At 40.0% G+C, this 19,171-nt stretch overlaps 2 protein-coding genes and 1 long non-coding RNA gene across 5 annotated transcripts; 2 read left to right on the top strand and 1 right to left on the bottom strand.

Annotated features, from left to right (window-relative positions):
* Positions 1-2,493: 2,493 nt before the first annotated feature.
* Positions 2,494-15,294, top strand: slc12a1 (solute carrier family 12 member 1). The gene is made up of 26 exons (XM_040123540.1): positions 2,494-2,920; positions 4,397-4,537; positions 4,879-4,954; positions 5,946-6,041; positions 6,417-6,556; positions 6,672-6,782; positions 6,885-6,996; positions 7,124-7,251; positions 7,519-7,603; positions 7,872-8,029; positions 8,116-8,223; positions 8,328-8,451; positions 8,647-8,748; positions 8,912-9,067; positions 9,161-9,260; positions 9,443-9,554; positions 9,918-10,058; positions 10,726-10,832; positions 10,929-11,011; positions 11,472-11,597; positions 12,325-12,453; positions 13,094-13,205; positions 13,391-13,477; positions 13,613-13,748; positions 13,888-13,955; positions 14,075-15,294. The coding sequence occupies exons 1-26, from the start codon at positions 2,663-2,665 to the stop codon at positions 14,208-14,210; spliced, it is 3,132 nt and encodes a 1,043-aa protein (XP_039979474.1). The 5' UTR covers positions 2,494-2,662; the 3' UTR covers positions 14,211-15,294.
* LOC120788075 lies at positions 12,447-16,999 on the bottom strand. Its single transcript, XR_005707187.1, has 4 exons — positions 16,928-16,999; positions 13,101-13,191; positions 12,861-12,946; positions 12,447-12,556 (listed from the first exon to the last, which is right to left on the bottom strand). It is a non-coding gene; the product is annotated as an uncharacterized LOC120788075 (long non-coding RNA).
* On the top strand, positions 16,314-18,871 carry dut (deoxyuridine triphosphatase). Of its 3 annotated transcripts, none has more exons than XM_040123553.1 (7): positions 16,314-16,513; positions 17,196-17,346; positions 17,610-17,701; positions 17,863-17,907; positions 18,020-18,094; positions 18,512-18,582; positions 18,733-18,871. In XM_040123553.1, exons 1-7 carry the CDS (start codon positions 16,396-16,398, stop codon positions 18,787-18,789), a joined length of 609 nt encoding a protein of 202 aa, XP_039979487.1. In that variant the 5' UTR covers positions 16,314-16,395; the 3' UTR covers positions 18,790-18,871. The 3 variants fall into 3 exon arrangements, with proteins under 3 accessions (XP_039979487.1, XP_039979504.1, XP_039979496.1); XM_040123570.1 differs by lacking the exon at positions 16,314-16,513 and adding an exon at positions 16,580-16,709; XM_040123562.1 differs by lacking the exon at positions 16,314-16,513 and having other exon boundaries at positions 17,046-17,346.
* The last annotated feature ends 300 nt before the right edge of the window (positions 18,872-19,171 follow it).

Consider the following 19,171-nt stretch of genomic DNA (forward strand, 5'->3'; position numbering starts at 1 on the left):
GGATAAGACCAGGAGATACAATAGCCTTTATAATCAAAGCTATCCAAACAGCCCTAATAGTACTGTAATTTACAATTAATGCTGTACTTTTAGAACAGTAATTTAGAGCTTGAGGCAGTCAGGTCAGTGAAGGGGTGAATATCCTAGCCAATGTTTTAGTTATTTAATAAAAAGGCTCTGTTCTATGCTTTAGCCTTTATGTAACTTTATATTTTATTCATACTACACAAATACGGTTTATCCGAGCCGACTGCAAATTTTAAGTCAGAACCCTTATGTGAAATCTGAAGCCTGAGCTAAGGCGTAACTACCATGACATATATTAACTTTTTATAACAGTTATCAATGATTATAAAGCTATTATATTTAATAATTTAATCTTAATTGAATCAAAACTTCACTTTACTATGAACTAAATTCATTCACTTCTTGAATATCCTTTTGTTGATTATTTGTAAGTGAATGTTTCTTTAAAATATAAGTAATATAGGAAATATTAAAATTTTCAATTGAAAATTTGATATGAACCTTCAAATTAAAAATTCAAATTGAAAAATTTAAAACAAAGTGGGAATTACCTAAGCCAAACATTTCTATTAAGCAAACTTACAAGAGAATTACATATAGGAGACTCTTCAAATCTTTTAAATTTTAATATTTATGATTTTTGAAAAAATTTAATCAAATTGAATTAATTTATGTTGGATTTTTAATTAGATTTGACTGAGCAGGCCGCAGTCCAGCAGTAAGCTTCTCTATAACAAAGCATAAAAAATAGATCATGTTTGATTGGAGATATTTCATTTTATGTCTGATTGACAAATACAATTAGCAGGTCTACACTGACTCGACCAATAGCTGAGATGAGCTGTAAGGTTGACCCACCCTTTTATTTATTGCAGCCCGTTAAGATGTAGCATCAGGAATCCTGTCTCGTGGTATCTGCTCTTTTGTACTTAATCAGTTTTGTCACATTGCAGTGAGCAGGACAACGTTTGATAAATGCTGCAGAGGGATTTTTTTTTCTGCCTCTTTTGAGCCCTTTGGACATTAAGTAGAGTGCACATTCTCTTGTTCTCTGTACAAATTGGAGTATATTCACCTGCTGCCACAGACTCACCAGATCTCCGAGGAGCACTGCATACTCTGGATTTACTCAGGCAGAGCAGACAAAAGTCAAGCAGCCCAGATAATAAAGAGGAATCTCCTTAATCTCAACACCAGACTGTGGGAGAGCCGGGACCTCTTACTTCACTAACAAAACTGCAATGTAACTCAAGAAAAGACCTTGCTCTATGTTAAACCCAAATAAACTCTAAATCTGACACAAAGATGAAGATTAATATCACCAGACAGAAAAGTTTAGACAGAGGCAGAATCGAAGAGGAGAGTTGTATTGCAGTAGCCACTATATTCCATGTGGAAAGTTTTCTTTCCTCAGCATGAGTCAGATTGTATCATTGCTGTAGAAAGTTATAACAACTTTGAACTGCTGTGTTCCGAATCTGATGCGCATTGTGCAATTGATCGCCTCCTTTCAATTTGCACATAAAAACGTGTGCTGGAGTATTTTCCTCAGCCTGCAATACAACCAAGGTCAGATTTCAAAGCCATTAGCCTGCCTTTCACTCAATAAATCACTGTGGTGTATCAGTAATAAGGAAGTTTACCCGCTAAGAGGTCTTTTAAAGGCACTTTAGAAGTCATGTGGCTATAGAGAAGCGCCTTCGGCATGTTCCTGTAATTCATGGTTTCATATTAACTCTAATTTTGCTCATGAATATGGCCATTTCTTTTGTGCTAGCAAACCTGGCAATTTTCTCACTTAACACTTTGTTGCAAAGACCAAACATTATAGATAATGTTCATTTAATCAGTCATAATACACTTATGGGACCAGTATCTTAGCCACTGTGAGACTGCTTTCCCTCTTGCTATGACACTAGTTTTATTGATTATATCCTATTGCTTATATATCTGTTATTAAATTAATATTTTTCCATCACACCATACTAGCTTTATCTTTTTCTGCCACAGTCATAGATATCGTAAAAGGGTCTGTAACCTTGAAAATTTTCCTGCTTGGTTATATGAGCTTTTTTGCTAGTTGGGAACCTCCACATGGATGTTTCCTGGTAATTCATCCAAAGGACCCATAGGTCTGAGGAAATACTGACCATAGCCCCATAAACTGCAACCACGGAACAACATGTGCTGCTGCCCTGCACTTCAGACAATAATATTAGTAATCAATTCTCTAGAACTTGGGCAGTGAGCGCCTTTATCTCTCGTTTGGCATTTATGACTTGGTTAATCGTTAAACAATGCCTTTGTGTCCCCTAGGATGAAGCAAGGACATATCTGTCAGCCCCTGTTCAGTTTTCCAGAGAATTAGCCAATAGCTGTCAGCCAGTATATGGCCATGGGATGCAAGGTATAAAGGTTCGCTCACAAGAAGTTGGTTTACTCACACGAAGCTCAGAAGACATCTCTTTAAATCTAATCCTAGCCTAGTTCATAAACCAATAACAAAGGATAACCACACCAGTTGATGCAGTGCTCTGCTCTTTTAAAACACTGTTGGATGACTGAAGACTTGAGACACACACTGCTGTTTTGTCCTTGACTTGTTTAAATCTGAGAATCTCTCTCAGCATTACTGATGGAAAGGTTCAAGTCTAACGGAGGCGAGCATGTTAACCCTGCTTATGATTCTACTCTGGATGAACCTCCTGTCTATGAGGAGAACAGCTTCTCTAATGGGGAACACCGGATGGTTCGGCCCTCAGTGGTCAGTGCCTTTGGTCATGACACTTTGGACCGAGTGCCCAACATTGACTTCTATCGCAATGCAGGCAGTGTGAGCGGTCCCCGGGCTGTGCGACCATCCCTGCAGGAGCTCCATAATGTGTTTCAGAAGGTGAGTGCATATATGTCTGTTAGTGAAGTTGGAGAATGTGAATTATACAGCTCCTCGTCACTTATGTTCCCTTCTTATCTTTCTGTTTTCCCTGTAATACTTGGTTTGTACCCATTTTTCTCTTCTATTATTCACGTTTGACCTTCACCTCAACTCCTGCAGAACGTAGCTTACACCTGTTGTTCTCCCTGAGTCCCAAATTGAAGTCACTGACTCTGTCACTGCAGTTTTTGTTCTGCTCCTGAGTGACACAGTCCATCCACTCAGGTTAAAGACTCAAAACAGAGTTAAATAAGATATTTTACAGTCGTTTGATCATTCCAACATCATCACTTTCCATAGTTCAGTCATTATCTCATTGCCTAATGACCTTAAACTAAAAAGGACACAGAAGGTTATTTCTGGAACTCAACGGCAATCAACAAGCACACCTAAAGAGTTTTTAGTGCTTTTTATTAGGCCATTACACTGCTGTGGCAAAAGAGATGGGGTCATAGGTCATTCAGGTTTTACAGGTTGAACTAGATAAGCATTCTGAAATGATTTTATTTTTAAAGATAGATCTTTTTTGCAGTCTTCCTCAGCAGAAAATTACAAATATTATGTCTTATTCCAGTATGGTGCAAATGTATAAGGTCATCTATCACCCCATAAACATATTGGCATAAACACATAACATGTAAATCTTAAAATTTTTTACCATGAACCAGTGATTCATCTACGAATCCCCAAATTCATCTGGGAAGACTAACTACAGTTAACTCATAGTTTTGTTGCCAAAGAAGAAAAATTGTTTGATTACTTTTCTTGACTTATAGAAATATTTAGCTATCAACGCTTTCAATTAATGAATGACCCTGACACAAATTTACATTTCAAGTAGTCTAAGATTTGATTTGACTCAGTAGTGTAATTTGATGGAATCACAAACTCCATGCCACTGCAACTGAAAGGCTGACAATTTGTTGCCAAAAATCTCTTTCTTTCAATAAATGGAAATGAAACTTATCAAAGAGGTCTTACTAGATCAGATGTGAGGATATAAGTGTCGGGCAGGAGAGTTATTTTATATTTCAGTATTCATCTTCATAGAAGGTTATAATGAAGTTTGTCTTTTTTTTCTCCATTTTTCCCTTCAGTTTTCAAGGACAGACACACGGCAGCATGATGTCTCTCTATCAATCTTCATCCAAATCAAATCACCACAGTTTCCTCTCCCTTTCTAAGTTCTCTCCTGTGTATTACAGGGAAGGCATGAGAAAGCCAAACACACACGCAACATGAAAAAGACAGTCTGTATCTCCTCATGAGAGTTCATAAAACCACAGACTGCAACTTCCTAATAGCGACGCTCTTTTCCTCACAATCGAAAAATAGATTTGAACACAATTATCATGAATATATCCCAGTTACATCTATTAAGAGAAGTTGACATGTTTCTTTTCCATGATATTTCCCTTCACATTTTCCCAACAGAATGGAGCAATCTCAGTGCCGGATACCGTGGAGGACGATGGCGAGGAGAGTGACGGCACCCCCTCTGATGACCTGGAGTCTGCTGTTCCCGCTGACAACAACAAAGGACCAGTAAAGTTTGGCTGGATAAGGGGCGTGCTGGTGAGTTAACGTTGGGTCATGGCAAGCTCCCTCCGCTTTATAGGAGCGGGTCACTCTACATAACTGTGACCTGGCACGACGAGGCTCCATGTGTCTCAATAATACAGCAGGGCCAAGTGGGGCTTTCAAAACCGAGTCTGGGAGTAATTTGCATTTGCTCAAGAGCTGCTGGTCGATCATATGTGCTGCTGACAGTTACAGATGTTTCAGTTTTTTGCTGAAACGGAAACTTCTATATGTTCCAGTATGCACGTCATTAACATTACCATCTGTCTGTCCCCTCACTTGCATGATAATAGATCGTGACACACACAGGATTAAATTGTCCTTCTCTTCCACAGGTGAGATGCATGCTAAACATCTGGGGTGTCATGTTGTTCATCCGTCTGTCCTGGGTTTTTGGTCAGGCAGGCTGGGGTGAGTGAGACAAGGATACACGTTGGTCAGATGGGACACAAGGGAATACATAGTCCCTAGGCACATAGATGTGTTTTGTACAGAATATCTGCTAACTATTACATAATTTTGTTCGTTTCTTTGGAATTGCTATTTCTCACCTGTTGCTACCTTCTTCCGTTTATTCACATGTACAAATTTTTGATTGAGGTTTCCCCTTTTCCTTTTCCTGTTACACAGCTCAGGTGTAGGTTAGGAACTGTTGCTAATGTGGCCTTTAAAAGCCCGATAGATTTTGTATGTGATACAAATAAACCTGCCGTGACTTGATTGAGTCTACCGGTCACTCCAGTCCCTCTTCATCAGCGAACCCAAAGATGATTCCCCCAGGTGAACCAGGATCACGTTGTCAGGGGCACCAGCAGGCAGATCCTACATGTCCGTGTTTTGAGGACAAATTAGGGTGCTGTTACCAGTAATTCTAGGGACTAGGGACAATTAAAGAATGATGTAGTCCTCCACTCATTAGCAAGGGGTGATTGAACTGGGGCAGATTCAACCTAACTAGCCTTTCTGAGCTCCCGTAATAATCTACACTTACTGAAGGTCTATTGAGGTCTATAAACCTCTATGAGCAGCATGTGTGTGAGAGAGAGAGAGATAGAGAAGGAGGAGGGGGGGGGGGGACTGTGTGAATTGCTTCATGAGTGCGTTCACCGTTTAAGAAGCTATTGATCGGCAAGCAGCTTTTGGTCAGGAGGCATAACTAATAGGTTTTGAGAAGCAGAGAAAAGCCACAGGCAGTTGGCAGAGCAGGTACAGCAGACGGCTGTAACTTGTAGCCGCCGGGCTCCTCTGGGACTTTGACTGTCACTGTGTTTAAAAGTGACGGTGGAGAGGGGGGGTTTCATCTCACAATCATAATGTATCATGACAGACCACTTAAATATAACAGCTGAGTAAGTTGTAATTCAAACTAATAATTTTAAGCTGTTACATGTGTGCATTTCAGGTCTGGGAATTGTGGTCATCGCTCTCAGCTGTGTGGTCACCACCATCACCGGCCTTTCTATGTCTGCCATTTGTACTAATGGCATAGTCAGAGGAGGTAAGTCATTGTCAACACACAAAAGATCACTTCATATTCAGCAAAGCAGAGTGACAAAATAACTTAATTCAATGATTGACTTACCTTTCTTTCAGGCATTTCACTCATAACTCATAAACAGTTAAAACATTATTTGAAAATAAATAAAGTCTGAGATAACACACACTTGTTCTGACATTAAATCTTTTACTGGGGGAATGGAGGTGTGTGTGTAGATAAAGACACAAGGCTCAAAGCGGCACCTGGATGTCACCTCTTGAGGCTTTCTCTCTGTTTTACAGCCTGCTTAACATTAAATCAATGAATCAGTGATGTGGTGATTAATCATCCACTACTGTATGTACTGAATATGTGTGCTTCATTTTTTCATATCAGGAGGAGCCTACTACTTGATATCTCGCAGTTTGGGGCCAGAGTTTGGCGGGTCAATTGGTCTCATTTTCGCTTTTGCTAATGCCGTGGCTGTGGCCATGTATGTGGTGGGGTTTGCTGAGACCGTGGTCGACTTGCTCAAGGTGTGTGACGTTATAATGATCAGGTGGCCGTAGACGGAGCTTTGGAAACGTCTCATTCGAAGACATTTGACTCTTCACTTATTCGTGCCGCTTCCCTCCCTTCTGCCACACTCAGGAGCACGATGTCCTCATGGTGGATGAATTAAATGACATCAGAATCATTGGCTGTATTACAGTCGTGTTCCTATTGGCCATATCGGTTGCTGGAATGGAATGGGAGGCCAAGGTGAGAGATGAACATCATGCTGGTTGCCTACCAATCTCTTGGCTTGTTGTGGTAAAATGTGCAACCATAACTTTAATCAGTTTAATTCTTTTGCCCCAATAGGCACAGATTATTCTACTCATTATCTTGCTGGTGGCCATAGTGAATGTATTTGTAGGAACAGCCATTCCTGCAACCGCTGATAAGAAATCCAAAGGATTCTTCAATTATAACTGTAAGGCACCCTCTCCAAATCACTTAACTTCAAAATGTGAAGATTTGACTCATTCACAAAGCACTGTTCACCTAATTTTCTCTCTCCCTCTTCATTTCTCTTCCCTCTCTCCCTCTCTTTTTCACAGCGAAAATCTTCTTAGAGAATTTTACTCCAGACTTTAGAGAGGGTGAGACCTTTTTTTCAGTGTTTTCCATCTTTTTCCCTGCTGCAACCGGGATCCTGGCTGGAGCCAACATCTCTGGCGACTTGCGGGTACCTTTTTCATACAGAGGTCATTTCATAAGAGCCATGCATAGGAATCATTAGCTGCTGTGGTACATAGGTTTCTGAACAGAAGGCTGGAGGTGATTTAAAAAAAAAAAAAAAAAAATACTGCAGTTTTGTACATGGGATCAAATCAGAAACTGTTTTACTTTAATTTATTTATTCATTTACATTTTTAATGCTTTTTTGCAGAAATGTTCTTCCTCATAGTAACTGTCCTGAAATCTTCTAAAAGAGGTCTATGCTATTTTACAGGATCCCCAAGCAGCCATACCTAAAGGTACCTTGCTGGCCATCCTGATCACTGCTGTCACCTACTTGGGTGTGGCCCTTTGTGTCTGTAAGTGCAATGATCCATGAAATTTGCCTCTATTGAGTAATTTTACATTTGTGTTGTTTGTATAAAAACGCTACCTTGCTAGAGCTAGACCTGTTTTAGACATACATGCAGCCCCCTGTCTGTTCCAAAAGATAGGTTTTCTTGGTTGTGTTTGTAAGCTAGCATTTGTCTTGATCACACATACAACCTCTCAGTCTAACAACTGAGAGGTTGGTTGTTAGACTTTCAAATGTAATTAATGCATCTGTTCTTCTCTCTAATTGGTCAGCTGCCTCTGTTGTCCGTGATGCCACAGGAAACACAACTGACCTCATTACTCCCGGAGCGCCTTGTAATGGTTCGGCAGTAACTGCTTGTGAGCTCGGCTATAATTTCTCCTCCTGCGCAGTGCAAAAATGCAACTTTGGCGCGATGAACAACTTCCAGGTACACAGCCTCCAAACTCTAATTCGCACATAAGAAGGGGTTTTTTTTTCACCTCTAATGCTCCCCTCTCCTCGCCTCCGGCACAGGTGATGACCATGGTGTCTGGGTTTGGTCCCCTCATCACTGCTGGAACCTTCTCAGCTACGCTTTCTTCAGCCCTGGCCTCCCTTGTCAGTGCTCCCAAAGTCTTCCAGGTCAGTAACTCACCATATTTTTTCTAAATGCAATGCAATTAAGAGGAATGTTTTAGAAGAGAAAACAAAAAATCTTTTCTAACCTAACCTGTGTCTCTCCTCAGGCTCTGTGTAAAGACAACATCTACAAGGCCCTGCACTTCTTTGCCAAGGGATATGGCAAGAACAACGAGCCAATCCGTGGCTATATCCTCACTTTCATCATTTCAATAGCCTTCATTCTCATTGGTCAGTTCAGTTGTCTGCCATGGCCTGGCCACAACTTCCTCATGTCCTTTTAACAACTCACATTTTATACTTTATCTTAAAATGTATTTTAAGCTTTAAATGACCAGTGTAAATGAACTGAAACAACTTGAACTTTTATGCACCGTGAAGAAGGTGAATACCAATTTGACTGAGGTTTTTTTGTTGTCTCCTAAGGTAATCTCAACACCATTGCTCCCATCATTTCAAACTTCTTCCTGGCATCTTATGCTCTCATCAATTTCTCCTGCTTCCATGCATCCTATGCCAAGTCTCCAGGTGGGCCTCTACAGACAAAGTAGCTTATAAATGTTGGCAAAGACAGACTGAGTTGCATTAGATAATTAAGACTTGATTTTTGTCTGTACCGTCTGTTTCCCATCACTTTCCCATCAGTTTGCAGTTACTTAATCTGATCCTTCTTCTGTCATGCTTTTCCCAGGGTGGAGACCGGCATATAAATACTACAACATGTGGCTATCCCTGGTGGGTGCAGTGCTCTGCTGTGTTGTCATGTTTGTTATCAACTGGTGGGCTGCTCTCCTCACATACGGCATTGAAATCCTCCTCTACATTTATGTCACAGTCAAGAAGCCAGGTGAGCTGCGTGTACACGTTTGCATGCTTGGAAGTGCATTCGTGATACCTGCATGGTGGATCTAACCTGTTCGGACTCCTTTGTTCTCTCCAGATGTAAACTGGGGTTCGTCCACGCAGGCTGTGACATTTGTGAGTGCGGTCAGCAACGCTCTGTCTCTGTCTGGTGTAGAGGATCATGTCAAGAACTTCAGGTAAAAGTCTGCATTGCATCACTGTGGGTGCAGATATTTATTTCAAATCAATACATTAAAACTTGTACAATATTGTCCTTGACAGTATGCCATGTATAAAACCCAAACATAAAAATTAAAGGACATTTTCAGAATCCTAAAATACCAAGTGACATTGTTACACATTCTTGTTTCTTTCTCAGGCCTCAGATCATAGCACTGACAGGTTCAGCACGAAACAGACCAGCTCTCCTAGACCTGGCTCACTCCCTTTCTAAGAACTTTGGACTCTGTCTTACCTGTGAAGTGTTTGTGGTAAGGTTATATTGTATTCTCATTATTTGCAAATGAAAAAAAAACCATGGAAATTACCAAGGCGGCGCGTATCGTCCTTCACAAAAATTATTATTTAAATATCAACCTTCTGTTTAAATCGATATTTGCACATCAAGCAAATTTAAACTGTGCAGAGTGCATACTTCATATGCAGTGGAAAAATTAAGCAAATATCAAGCAGGGATGAGGGAAATGCCAACTGTCTGGATACCTGAGACTAAATTGTAGGGTCACCTGTGTCTTCTGAATATGAAAAAGGTGTCTTTGGGATATATTTCTCTCTCAACCACACTCACACAAACACTTACACCCACATATTGCTGTATGTTGTGATCTTCCCAGGGCCCGAGATCTGAGGCTCTCCAAGAGATGAACGCCGGCATGGAGAAGAACCAGCTGTGGCTTAGGAAGACTAAACGCAAGGCATTTTACGCTGCTGTGGCCTGTGACCGTTTCAGGGAAGGGACCGAGAGCCTGCTGCAGGTCAGTGTGGTCATGTTTTACGAAACATTTCTTCAAGTAAAAAAAAAAAAAAAAAACAGAAAAAAACAACTAACCCGTAAAAATCGATTAATGTGTAATCTGCGGGTTTTGATCAGAGGGAGATAACATTTTAAACAATGCAAAAACAGGTTTTATTGACCCATTTCTTCCTCACAACCCAAAGTATCTATTGCTGTGTAATAACGCCGACCTGGGCATGTCATAAGGATCCGGCCAGGACATTAGTGCAGGAGGGAGAAGGGGAGAGAGTTAATGAGGAGCAGGAAAACAACCTTATGGCTCTGGCTATCGCACTCTTGAGATAAGGCCTTGGTTCATTGTAAGGATTGCTTACTTCAAACAGCATGGCAGATTAAAAGCTATAATTGATTAACACTGCATTGGATGAGCCCCTGCAGACAAAATGAGAGGTGCTGAATGATCTGGTTATAACTTCTAGCCGTAAAACAGCTTCACAGCCTTCTCGTCTGGGACATTTTGAAACATATTGGAGATTGTTTTTGGTTTGTTTTTTTCTTCTCCAGGTTATGAAGAGACCGGGTTTTACCACCCCAGGATAACATGGTGCCTGTGTTGCCTCAGGTTACAGCTCCCTCTGCTTTTGGGTTTTATCTTTATGCTATGTGTGTCACTCTTTTTCTTACAGGCTTCCGGTCTTGGCCGTATGAAGCCCAACACATTGATGATAGGCTTTAAGAAAAACTGGAGGACTTCAGACGCAGAGTCAGTGCAGAGTTATGTGGGAATACTGCAGTAAGTCACAAACACGCACAACAATATTACCACCGATAATTAAACATAGATAGGATTTCTGTGTGTTGAGCTGGTGTCCTCCTATTTTTTTGACAGTGATGCGTTTGACTTTGAGTACGGGACAGTGGTACTGAGGATGAACCAGGGACTTGATGTGTCACACATTGTCGAAGCAGAAGGTCAGTATGACTTTGTTGCTTTAATCAACAGGAACTCCTGCATCCGTTTAACAACAATTATGTTTATATAGTACTTTTCAAGCAAGCTGCACAAAGGTAGGTCAAGCAGAACGTTGAAACACAATGACAGGAAATAAATGGCCTTAAAACAGAAGCATGAAATAAATAAGGCAGCAAACATCAATTCAACATATCAGAAAAATATAAAAGAAGGCTGTAAAATCATGATAATTTTTTTTAAAGAAATGCCATTTGTTACTGACTTCAAATAAGTTTTGACTGTTTTAAACTACCAATCAGGTTTGACTGTGTTATTCCGCCAAAAGAATAACATAAAAAATGGTCAAAAACTGCAATGCCACTGTGGTGTGTGAACTTTTATTCTCACAACAACAGTAACTGACAACAATAAAATGATACTAAACCGATTGTAAACCGTAAATCTGATTCTGTCTTTCAGAGGAGATGCTAAAGGCAGCAAGGGAGCAACAGGCGCGGGAGAATGAAATGATGCCAAATGGAGGGAAACCAAGAGGACTGTTTAGGAAGTCCAGGAAAGTCTCTAAGCAAGTGCTCATGACCAGAGGTATCTATGTAGTGGTTATTTCTGTCTGTTAAAATCTTACCTGACATTTCAGAAAGGCTTCAGTCTGAAGGTATTTAAAGCAAAGGTTGCATCATTAGATGAATATGGACTTTAAACATGTGGAAAATGGATGTATCTATTTCACTCTTCTCCACACACTTACATTCCCACTGAGTCAAAGAATAAAATAATACACATTTAACAATTGAGCCCAATGACTCACATCTTTTTTGGAAACTTCAACACACCCCCATTAAGATGTAATTGATTCAAGTGCTCCCTCTAAAGATGCCTCAGAGGGTGTAATCCAATAATATGGTCCCTTCCACTTGAAGAGCATCCCTTAAGAGCAACCCTCCAACCCAGACAGCAGAGGGTGCTTGCAACCTCTCTCTCCATCTGTCTCTGTCTCTACATCACACACACACACACACACACACACACACACACACACACACACACACACACACTCACCACTGAGCTGCATCTTGGCAAGATGGCGATGGTCATTAGTATACAATCTGCATCCTACTCACTGGAACATAAGACCTGAGAGATCTGAGAGCTGGCTGTTCCTGCTGATGTAGATGAAGCCCCTTAATGTTGGTTTGCGCTAGTTTTCAAATCCAACTTAACTCTGCATGCTCAGTCAAGAAAAATAACATTCCCTCCGACAGTTCCTCTCCCTCACCCAGCTCTCATTTCTCATATCTTTTTGCTCTCCCAGTGTCAGTGTGCGGCCCTCCACCCCCGCAGATTGCCAAGATGAACGAGAGGCTGTTGGAGGCCAGTGCTCACTTCAAGAAGAAACAGCCCAAAGGCACCATCGATGTGTGGTGGCTGTTTGACGATGGAGGTAGGTGTTGGTTCCCCTAAGCAGCATTCTCTTAGGTACCTTGATTGTAACAGATACATGCACAAGGACACATCCTGTCCTCCCTGATACTATTGCAGACAATCTGCGGATCGAAAAAAATTAGAATGAGTAAAATAAATAACACCCGAGCAATTAAATAAAACCAAAAAAAGGGGAAAAAAGTTTGGTTAACTAGAATGCAAACAATGAACAATCAGAACTAAACAGTCCCTCTACAATAATGCAAGACACAAAGATAACTTTTTTTTATGAATTATTGTTTGATAATAATATAAATAATAATAATAAAATAATATTAATATTAAAATATAATCACAACTTTTGAAATCAAGTGACTTGATGTGTTACTAGACAATACTCATATGATAATAGCAGAAATTTCAGACCTGGTCATGACCAAAATCTGATCAGTTTTGTCCTGGCCCAAGCTTGATCTGTCCACCAAATTCATTGAGATACTTCATGAGATCTCCTGGTGATCGACAGATAAACTGTCAGGTTCAAAAACATAACCACCCTGGGAATTGTAATGCAAAGATACACATTTTGTATACTAAAACCAACTGGATTCATTGGTATTAAAATAAAAAATAAAAAAAATACATCTCCCGTCTTCCAGGTCTTACCCTGCTGCTCCCCTACATCCTCACCACCAGGAAGAAGTGGAAAGACTGTAAATTAAGGATCTTCATCGCAGGACAGCCTGAACGCAGTGATCTAGACAAACAGGAGTGAGTTAAAAAAAACAAACAAAAAAAGAAAATAATGTTTCAATATCAACATAGCATAATGGGTGGAAGTTGGATTGGGTAAATTAATTAGCAAAACCGGGATATGAAAATTCATGAGCATCAACTGAAAATAATTGCCAATATTTATATGAAAGTTAATCAGTGTGGGATTATCTGTGTGGCAGAATGAAGTCTTTGTTGAAGAAATTCAGAATTAACTGCACTGACATCAATGTCATCGACAACATCCATGTCAAACCCAGCTCTGAAAGGTAACTACGTTTTTTTTTTCAGCTGTTGCAACAGTAATAGTAAAATTGAATCACCTCATAATATGAATATATTATATGATTACAAAAGAGAATATTTTCCACAGTCAGTTTAGGTTCTTATCTACTTTCTTTCAGCTTGAAGAAGTTAGCTGACATGATTGAGCCTTTCTGTCTGCATGAGGGGTCTAAAGACACCGCTCAGGCGGAAGCAATGCAGAGAGAGCAGCCCTGGAAAATCACTGACGAAGAACTGAACAGCTTTGAGGAGAAGGTAAAAGCGCTGACACTAAATCAAGACTTTATATAAACCACTGGCATGATAACGCATTAGTTCGGTTCGGAAGTGGTGTGTTCAACAGCAGAATTAGGTTGAAGTTTATTGTTAAAAAATAACTGCTTCTGTTATACAGACCAACCTCCAGGTACGACTGAACGAGGTGCTTCAGGAAAACTCCAAATCAGCCAATCTGATCATTGTGTAAGTATAAGCAACTGTTGCCTGAATAACATTAAACCGCCAAGCTAAATCCAGTGTGGGAAGAACAGCATCTAACATACTGTACCCAAACATACTGTCTGTCCCCTTACCCCGTGCAGGAGCATGCCCATCGCTCGTAAGGAATCTGTCTCTGATTTCCTCTACATGGCCTGGCTGGACATTCTGACAATGGACCTTCCACCAACACTGCTCATTAGAGGAAACCACAAGAGTGTGCTTACTTTCTACTCCTGAGCACCTTGCAGGCTAAACAGCAGTTTGGTAGCACCTTAATTATGAAGCGTGTTCAGAAAGCGCACAGGAACCTGGATGATGTTTTTCAGTCTTCCAGAAAAACTGCAAAGTATAAAACAATCCAGCTTTTTTTCACTTAACACCTGATGGGGACATGTGGGCTCCAATTCTCATTTGAACATAAGAGTAGTAGAATAATTGACTGTTTGACTTACGAACACATAAGTGCTAAGTACTAAATAAACCTTATTTTACTATGAACCTGTTTTTATTGCCTGGGTTGGTATGAGCTGTTTCATGAACGCTTGTCGCAACCTCTGCAAAATGCAGCGAGCTTGCAAGTAACAAGCAAACCTTTTTAGCATGTACATGTACTACACTGTATGGCTACCAAAGGACACTTTTAACTGTTCTGCTGAGGGGACAAGACAAGTCTCAATAAAGAAAAAACATTTCTGGCACAGAGTTCGTAAATGTCAGAGTCCAAATGTGAATTTAGGAGCATAGGCAAAGTTTGAGCTCTTTGCATCAACGGACAAGTACAGAAAACATTGTTATATATAGAACTAAGGTGTAAACTCATAATTTGTGGTTGGAACAAAGCCTAATCCCGTCTTCCTAACATGGTAAGATGAGTCCAATGAACAAAGGCAGACACACGGGCAAAGATACGAAACTACTTCCAGTGGTTACACTGAGTGAATGTGTTGCCTGCTGCTGTGTTTGTAATATAAATGTATATAGTAGATATCTGAATTCACTAGTGGATACTTTTTGAGCAAAAAAAATAACCCTTTCATAAATAATTAACAGAATGATATTGGCTTCATTACTATCAGTACTTTTAAACTCTGGTAATAATTGCTTGATTATTTTTTAAACATTTTTGATATCCACTGAGTGTAAACTACACTGTTATTATAAAGATGTTTACCTGTTTTTGATGTTACTATCACAGCACACTTTCTGTTTAAGGAAAATTTGGTGAAACAAAAGATTGTAAACTCAATTCTTCTGTATATTTTCAGCCTATTATCTGTCTTCCTATTTAAATATATAATTGTGATTACCTGAAATAAAGAATTAATAAAATTTTGAGCTGTTCTTATTCTCGCCTCGGTCATTTATTAGGTGATTAGATGACATAACATTAGACATTGTTTGTCCAGAATAATGTGTCAGTGGAGGGGGAACCTTTTTGTTGTTGTTGTTGTTTGTTTGTTTGTTTTTAAAGTACTTGCACATTACTTGAGTATTTCAAATTTTTGAAACTATATTTTCAGTTATAGGTTTCTTTTCGTTATTTCATGGTTACTGTTACAACTTGACACAACCAGGGTCTTATATGCAAAATACGAGCATGAAGTCTATGTACTTCTTCGGAAACAAATACATTTATATAATGCAAAAGGATTTATAAAAGGTCTTCAGAGTTAGTGGTCACATATGCACATCTCGAATATGAACAATGAATGTGAATTCATCCTGAATGGCAATGCTCATTTACTGCCAGTGGACTGCACCAATGAACTAAATTGGATCACGGGATCGGACTATAATCTCAAGTGCTGATAATAGTTGGAGGAGAAAGCGATTAAAAATGTGCCTGCTACACATTAAAATGAATTTTGCATCCTATTAGTCTATATTATGATTAGATTATATCATTCGAGATTAAATCATATCATATTATTTGTTTATAATTATTGATGCATTAATGTGTGAGGATCACTTTAAAGGAGCAGATGGTAAAGGTGGGGCTAATTTTAATTTACTATCTTAATATACATTAATAATGTGAATCTGAAAATGAACTACTAACTATAGCTTTCACATAAAAGTAGTGGAGTTAAAAGTACAACGTTTGCCTCTGGAATGTGGTCGAGTACAAGTGTTGAGTAGCATAAAATCAAAACTACTCAAGTAAAGTACCTCAAAACCGTACTTAAGTACGGTACGAGTAAATGTACTTAGTTTCTTTCCCCAGGCACTAACCGACCATTAAAAACTCTAAAAACACTATTTCTATCTACATGTCTGATTTGTACCTGTACATGTCTGCTGGAGCTGGGCGCTGCATGACAGCAGCAGCAGCAGGAGGGGGAAGAAGCGCTGAGCTGCTGCCGGACAGAGTGGACGTAGCGTCGGTCAGGTGTTAGCTTTGCAGACGTCGTCAGCGAATAGCATGACACGAACGTTGCGAAGACTGCGGGACCTTCAGCAGCAATACTCTTCGATTATTGCTGCTGCGCCGCGTCTCTTAGGAAGGGAATTTCATATTCAGACGCTCGCTCGAAACAAAGGCAAGCGAGAAATTAGGATGGATAAAGTCGCCGCTAACAGCAGGGCGAGCGGTTGTTGACGCCAGCTTTGTTAGCTTAGCCTAGCCTAGCCTAGCCTAGCCTTTTGTAACATTCGGTGACCGCTCTGGTTTTAGTACGCTGTGTTCTCTATTTGTACCGACACCACCACTGCGTCTGTCATAGTCTGGTGCAATGCGTAAGTAAAGTGAGACTTAATATTCTCAAATGTTTTCTCATGCTTTTGTTATATACATCCCCCGTCAGCTGTTTACAGCAGTTAGCTTTCGACATGGTTGCCATGGTTACGGAGCGTATTAACTTTCTTGCCGACATTTGAATGAAAATATTTTTCCATCAAACGGCATTTACTAACAGTCCTGTGGTACTTTTTAGAGGCTATTTGGGTTTGCTTACCGCTTTTTGCTGGGTATACTAAGCTATCGCTTTAAGATGATGTGTTTTCGGGGAGGAGTTAATTTGGCGCTGACCCTTGCGCGGGAAATCCCTTCATTAAAATAGTGGAGGCGCGAAGAAACTGGAGCAGAAGCTCGGGTTCTTTTAAGAGGCGCGTCAGTCAGCTCTAGTTCTGCCTGCTGATTAGCTCGTAGTTAGTCATTGTTAATTATTTAGTGTACCGTAGGTTCTTTAACCGTGTCAAACTCTGCCAACATGCCCGTCCTAGACGTTATCGATGCTTCTGCAGTTTCTCCATCAAAGAGGGCAAGGACAGAGACCTCAGACCAACGACCTGTCCTCAGATTTGCTAAGCTTTCCGAGCATGCCACGACACCTACCAGAGGCTCAGCTAAAGCTGCCGGATATGACCTCTACAGGTTGGTTATACTTTGAATTAAAATTATATACGAGTCCACTAATGACTTGATGTGAGCAGCTAATCTAAGTTGTAACGGCTCCATATAAGCGTGTTTGTAAAAAATCCAATTATAAATTTCACTTCAGATTTTTCTAAACATCTACCCTGTGTTCATACAGAGCTTGAATCTACTTACTTCATGTTGCCCAGTATAAAAGCATCTCTCATACGAATATAATACCATGTAAACCAAGCTAACACTAAAAATCTGTATTTACACAGTGCATATGATTACTCCATTGGTCCTATGGATAAGGCCATCGTGAAAACAGACATCCAGATAGCAGTCCCACATGGCTGCTATGGGAGAGTGGGTGAGTGTTGCTGATGCAACCCTGCTGCTCTGGCCTTCAGGTTTTTCCTGTTTTGGCTCTATGTGTGTGAATTCAATTTAGGATTTTCTTTTTGGTGAATAATGTTTCATCGGTTGCAGAACAACAGGTCATAACTGTCTCTTGCCATTTTTACTTCTCAGCACCGAGATCTGGACTGGCAGTGAAAAACTTCATTGATGTTGGCGGTGAGTCTTAACCTACTTGAGATGAGAATCATTTTGAGCATGTAATGTTTTAACCGTTGTCATGTCAGTCCTTTCACTTTTTTTTTCTAATATCTCTGTATGTTCTCCTCAGCTGGAGTTGTGGATGAAGACTATAGAGGAAATGTTGGAGTTGTGCTCTTCAACTTCAGCAAGGATACATTTGAGGGTGAGTTGTGGGATCAGTGAAATATATCATCACCTCTTTATCAAAGGTACCACGATCAGCTGGAAAATAGCAAATACCACTAAAAAGTCAAGAAGGTACATATAGCAGAATTGATGAGGTCATTGCATCTCTAATACTAAAACTACATACATAATGAAACTGCCAAAGGTGTAAATTACTCTCCATTTAGAACACATAAATGGCTAAAAGTAATCTGATAATAAGGGTTTTGGACTTAACACTTGGTGCACCGTGTTTCATTTCAACTCTAAACTAATGAATGAGAATTAACAACTGTAACATTTTACCATCCACATTCATTTAGAGCTTTAGGGATGTTACAAAACCATTGGTTTGTACAGGTATCTCCTTTACAAATCATTATGTCATGTCTTTTTCTTCCTCTTTGTCTTGCAGTGAAAAAGGGCGACCGAATTGCTCAGCTGGTTTGTGAGAGGATCTGCTACCCAGATCTAGAGGAGCAAAAGGTAAACTCAAACTCACTCTCAAATACTTGGAACATTTTGACAGTGTCTGCACAATGGATGTGTCCCTTTTCTGCTGTGGGTTTTATCTGATGTATATGTCAGAATACTTTTAATCATTAATCAAAAAATGCTTGGCTTGTTCTCTTTCAGACACTAGATGAGACAGAGCGTGGTGCTGGAGGATTTGGATCAACTGGATCCAAGTGAAATCTCCAAATATAATTGTATTGCAAATGTATATGTTGAAAGTGTGTAAATTATATGCTAATAAAGTTCTCATTGTACTTTGGGGAGTCTGGTAGCTTTACTGGGAGTGTTGCCCAAACGTTCTCAGCAAATGTTTTGAGCTGTCTGAAGTTGCTGTCTGACTCTGAAAAATCTTCCAAATTTCCACATGGGGGCAGAATAAGGCAAGAATAGCATGACTAAACAAGCTAAGCTTGGCTCCATAACCAGCTCCAATACAGTAATGTGAGCCTCCACTAGCTAAAAACACTGATATCATGTTGCAATTTACTTAGGTTACACACCACTGAAGAGGAGGGACGTCTTAACATGAAGGTTGCAGCTTCCGGTTGAACTTGTTGGC

The sequence above is a fragment of the Xiphias gladius genome, chromosome 1 (genome assembly GCF_016859285.1).
Source record: "Xiphias gladius isolate SHS-SW01 ecotype Sanya breed wild chromosome 1, ASM1685928v1, whole genome shotgun sequence".
Taxonomy (NCBI): domain Eukaryota; kingdom Metazoa; phylum Chordata; class Actinopteri; order Istiophoriformes; family Xiphiidae; genus Xiphias; species Xiphias gladius.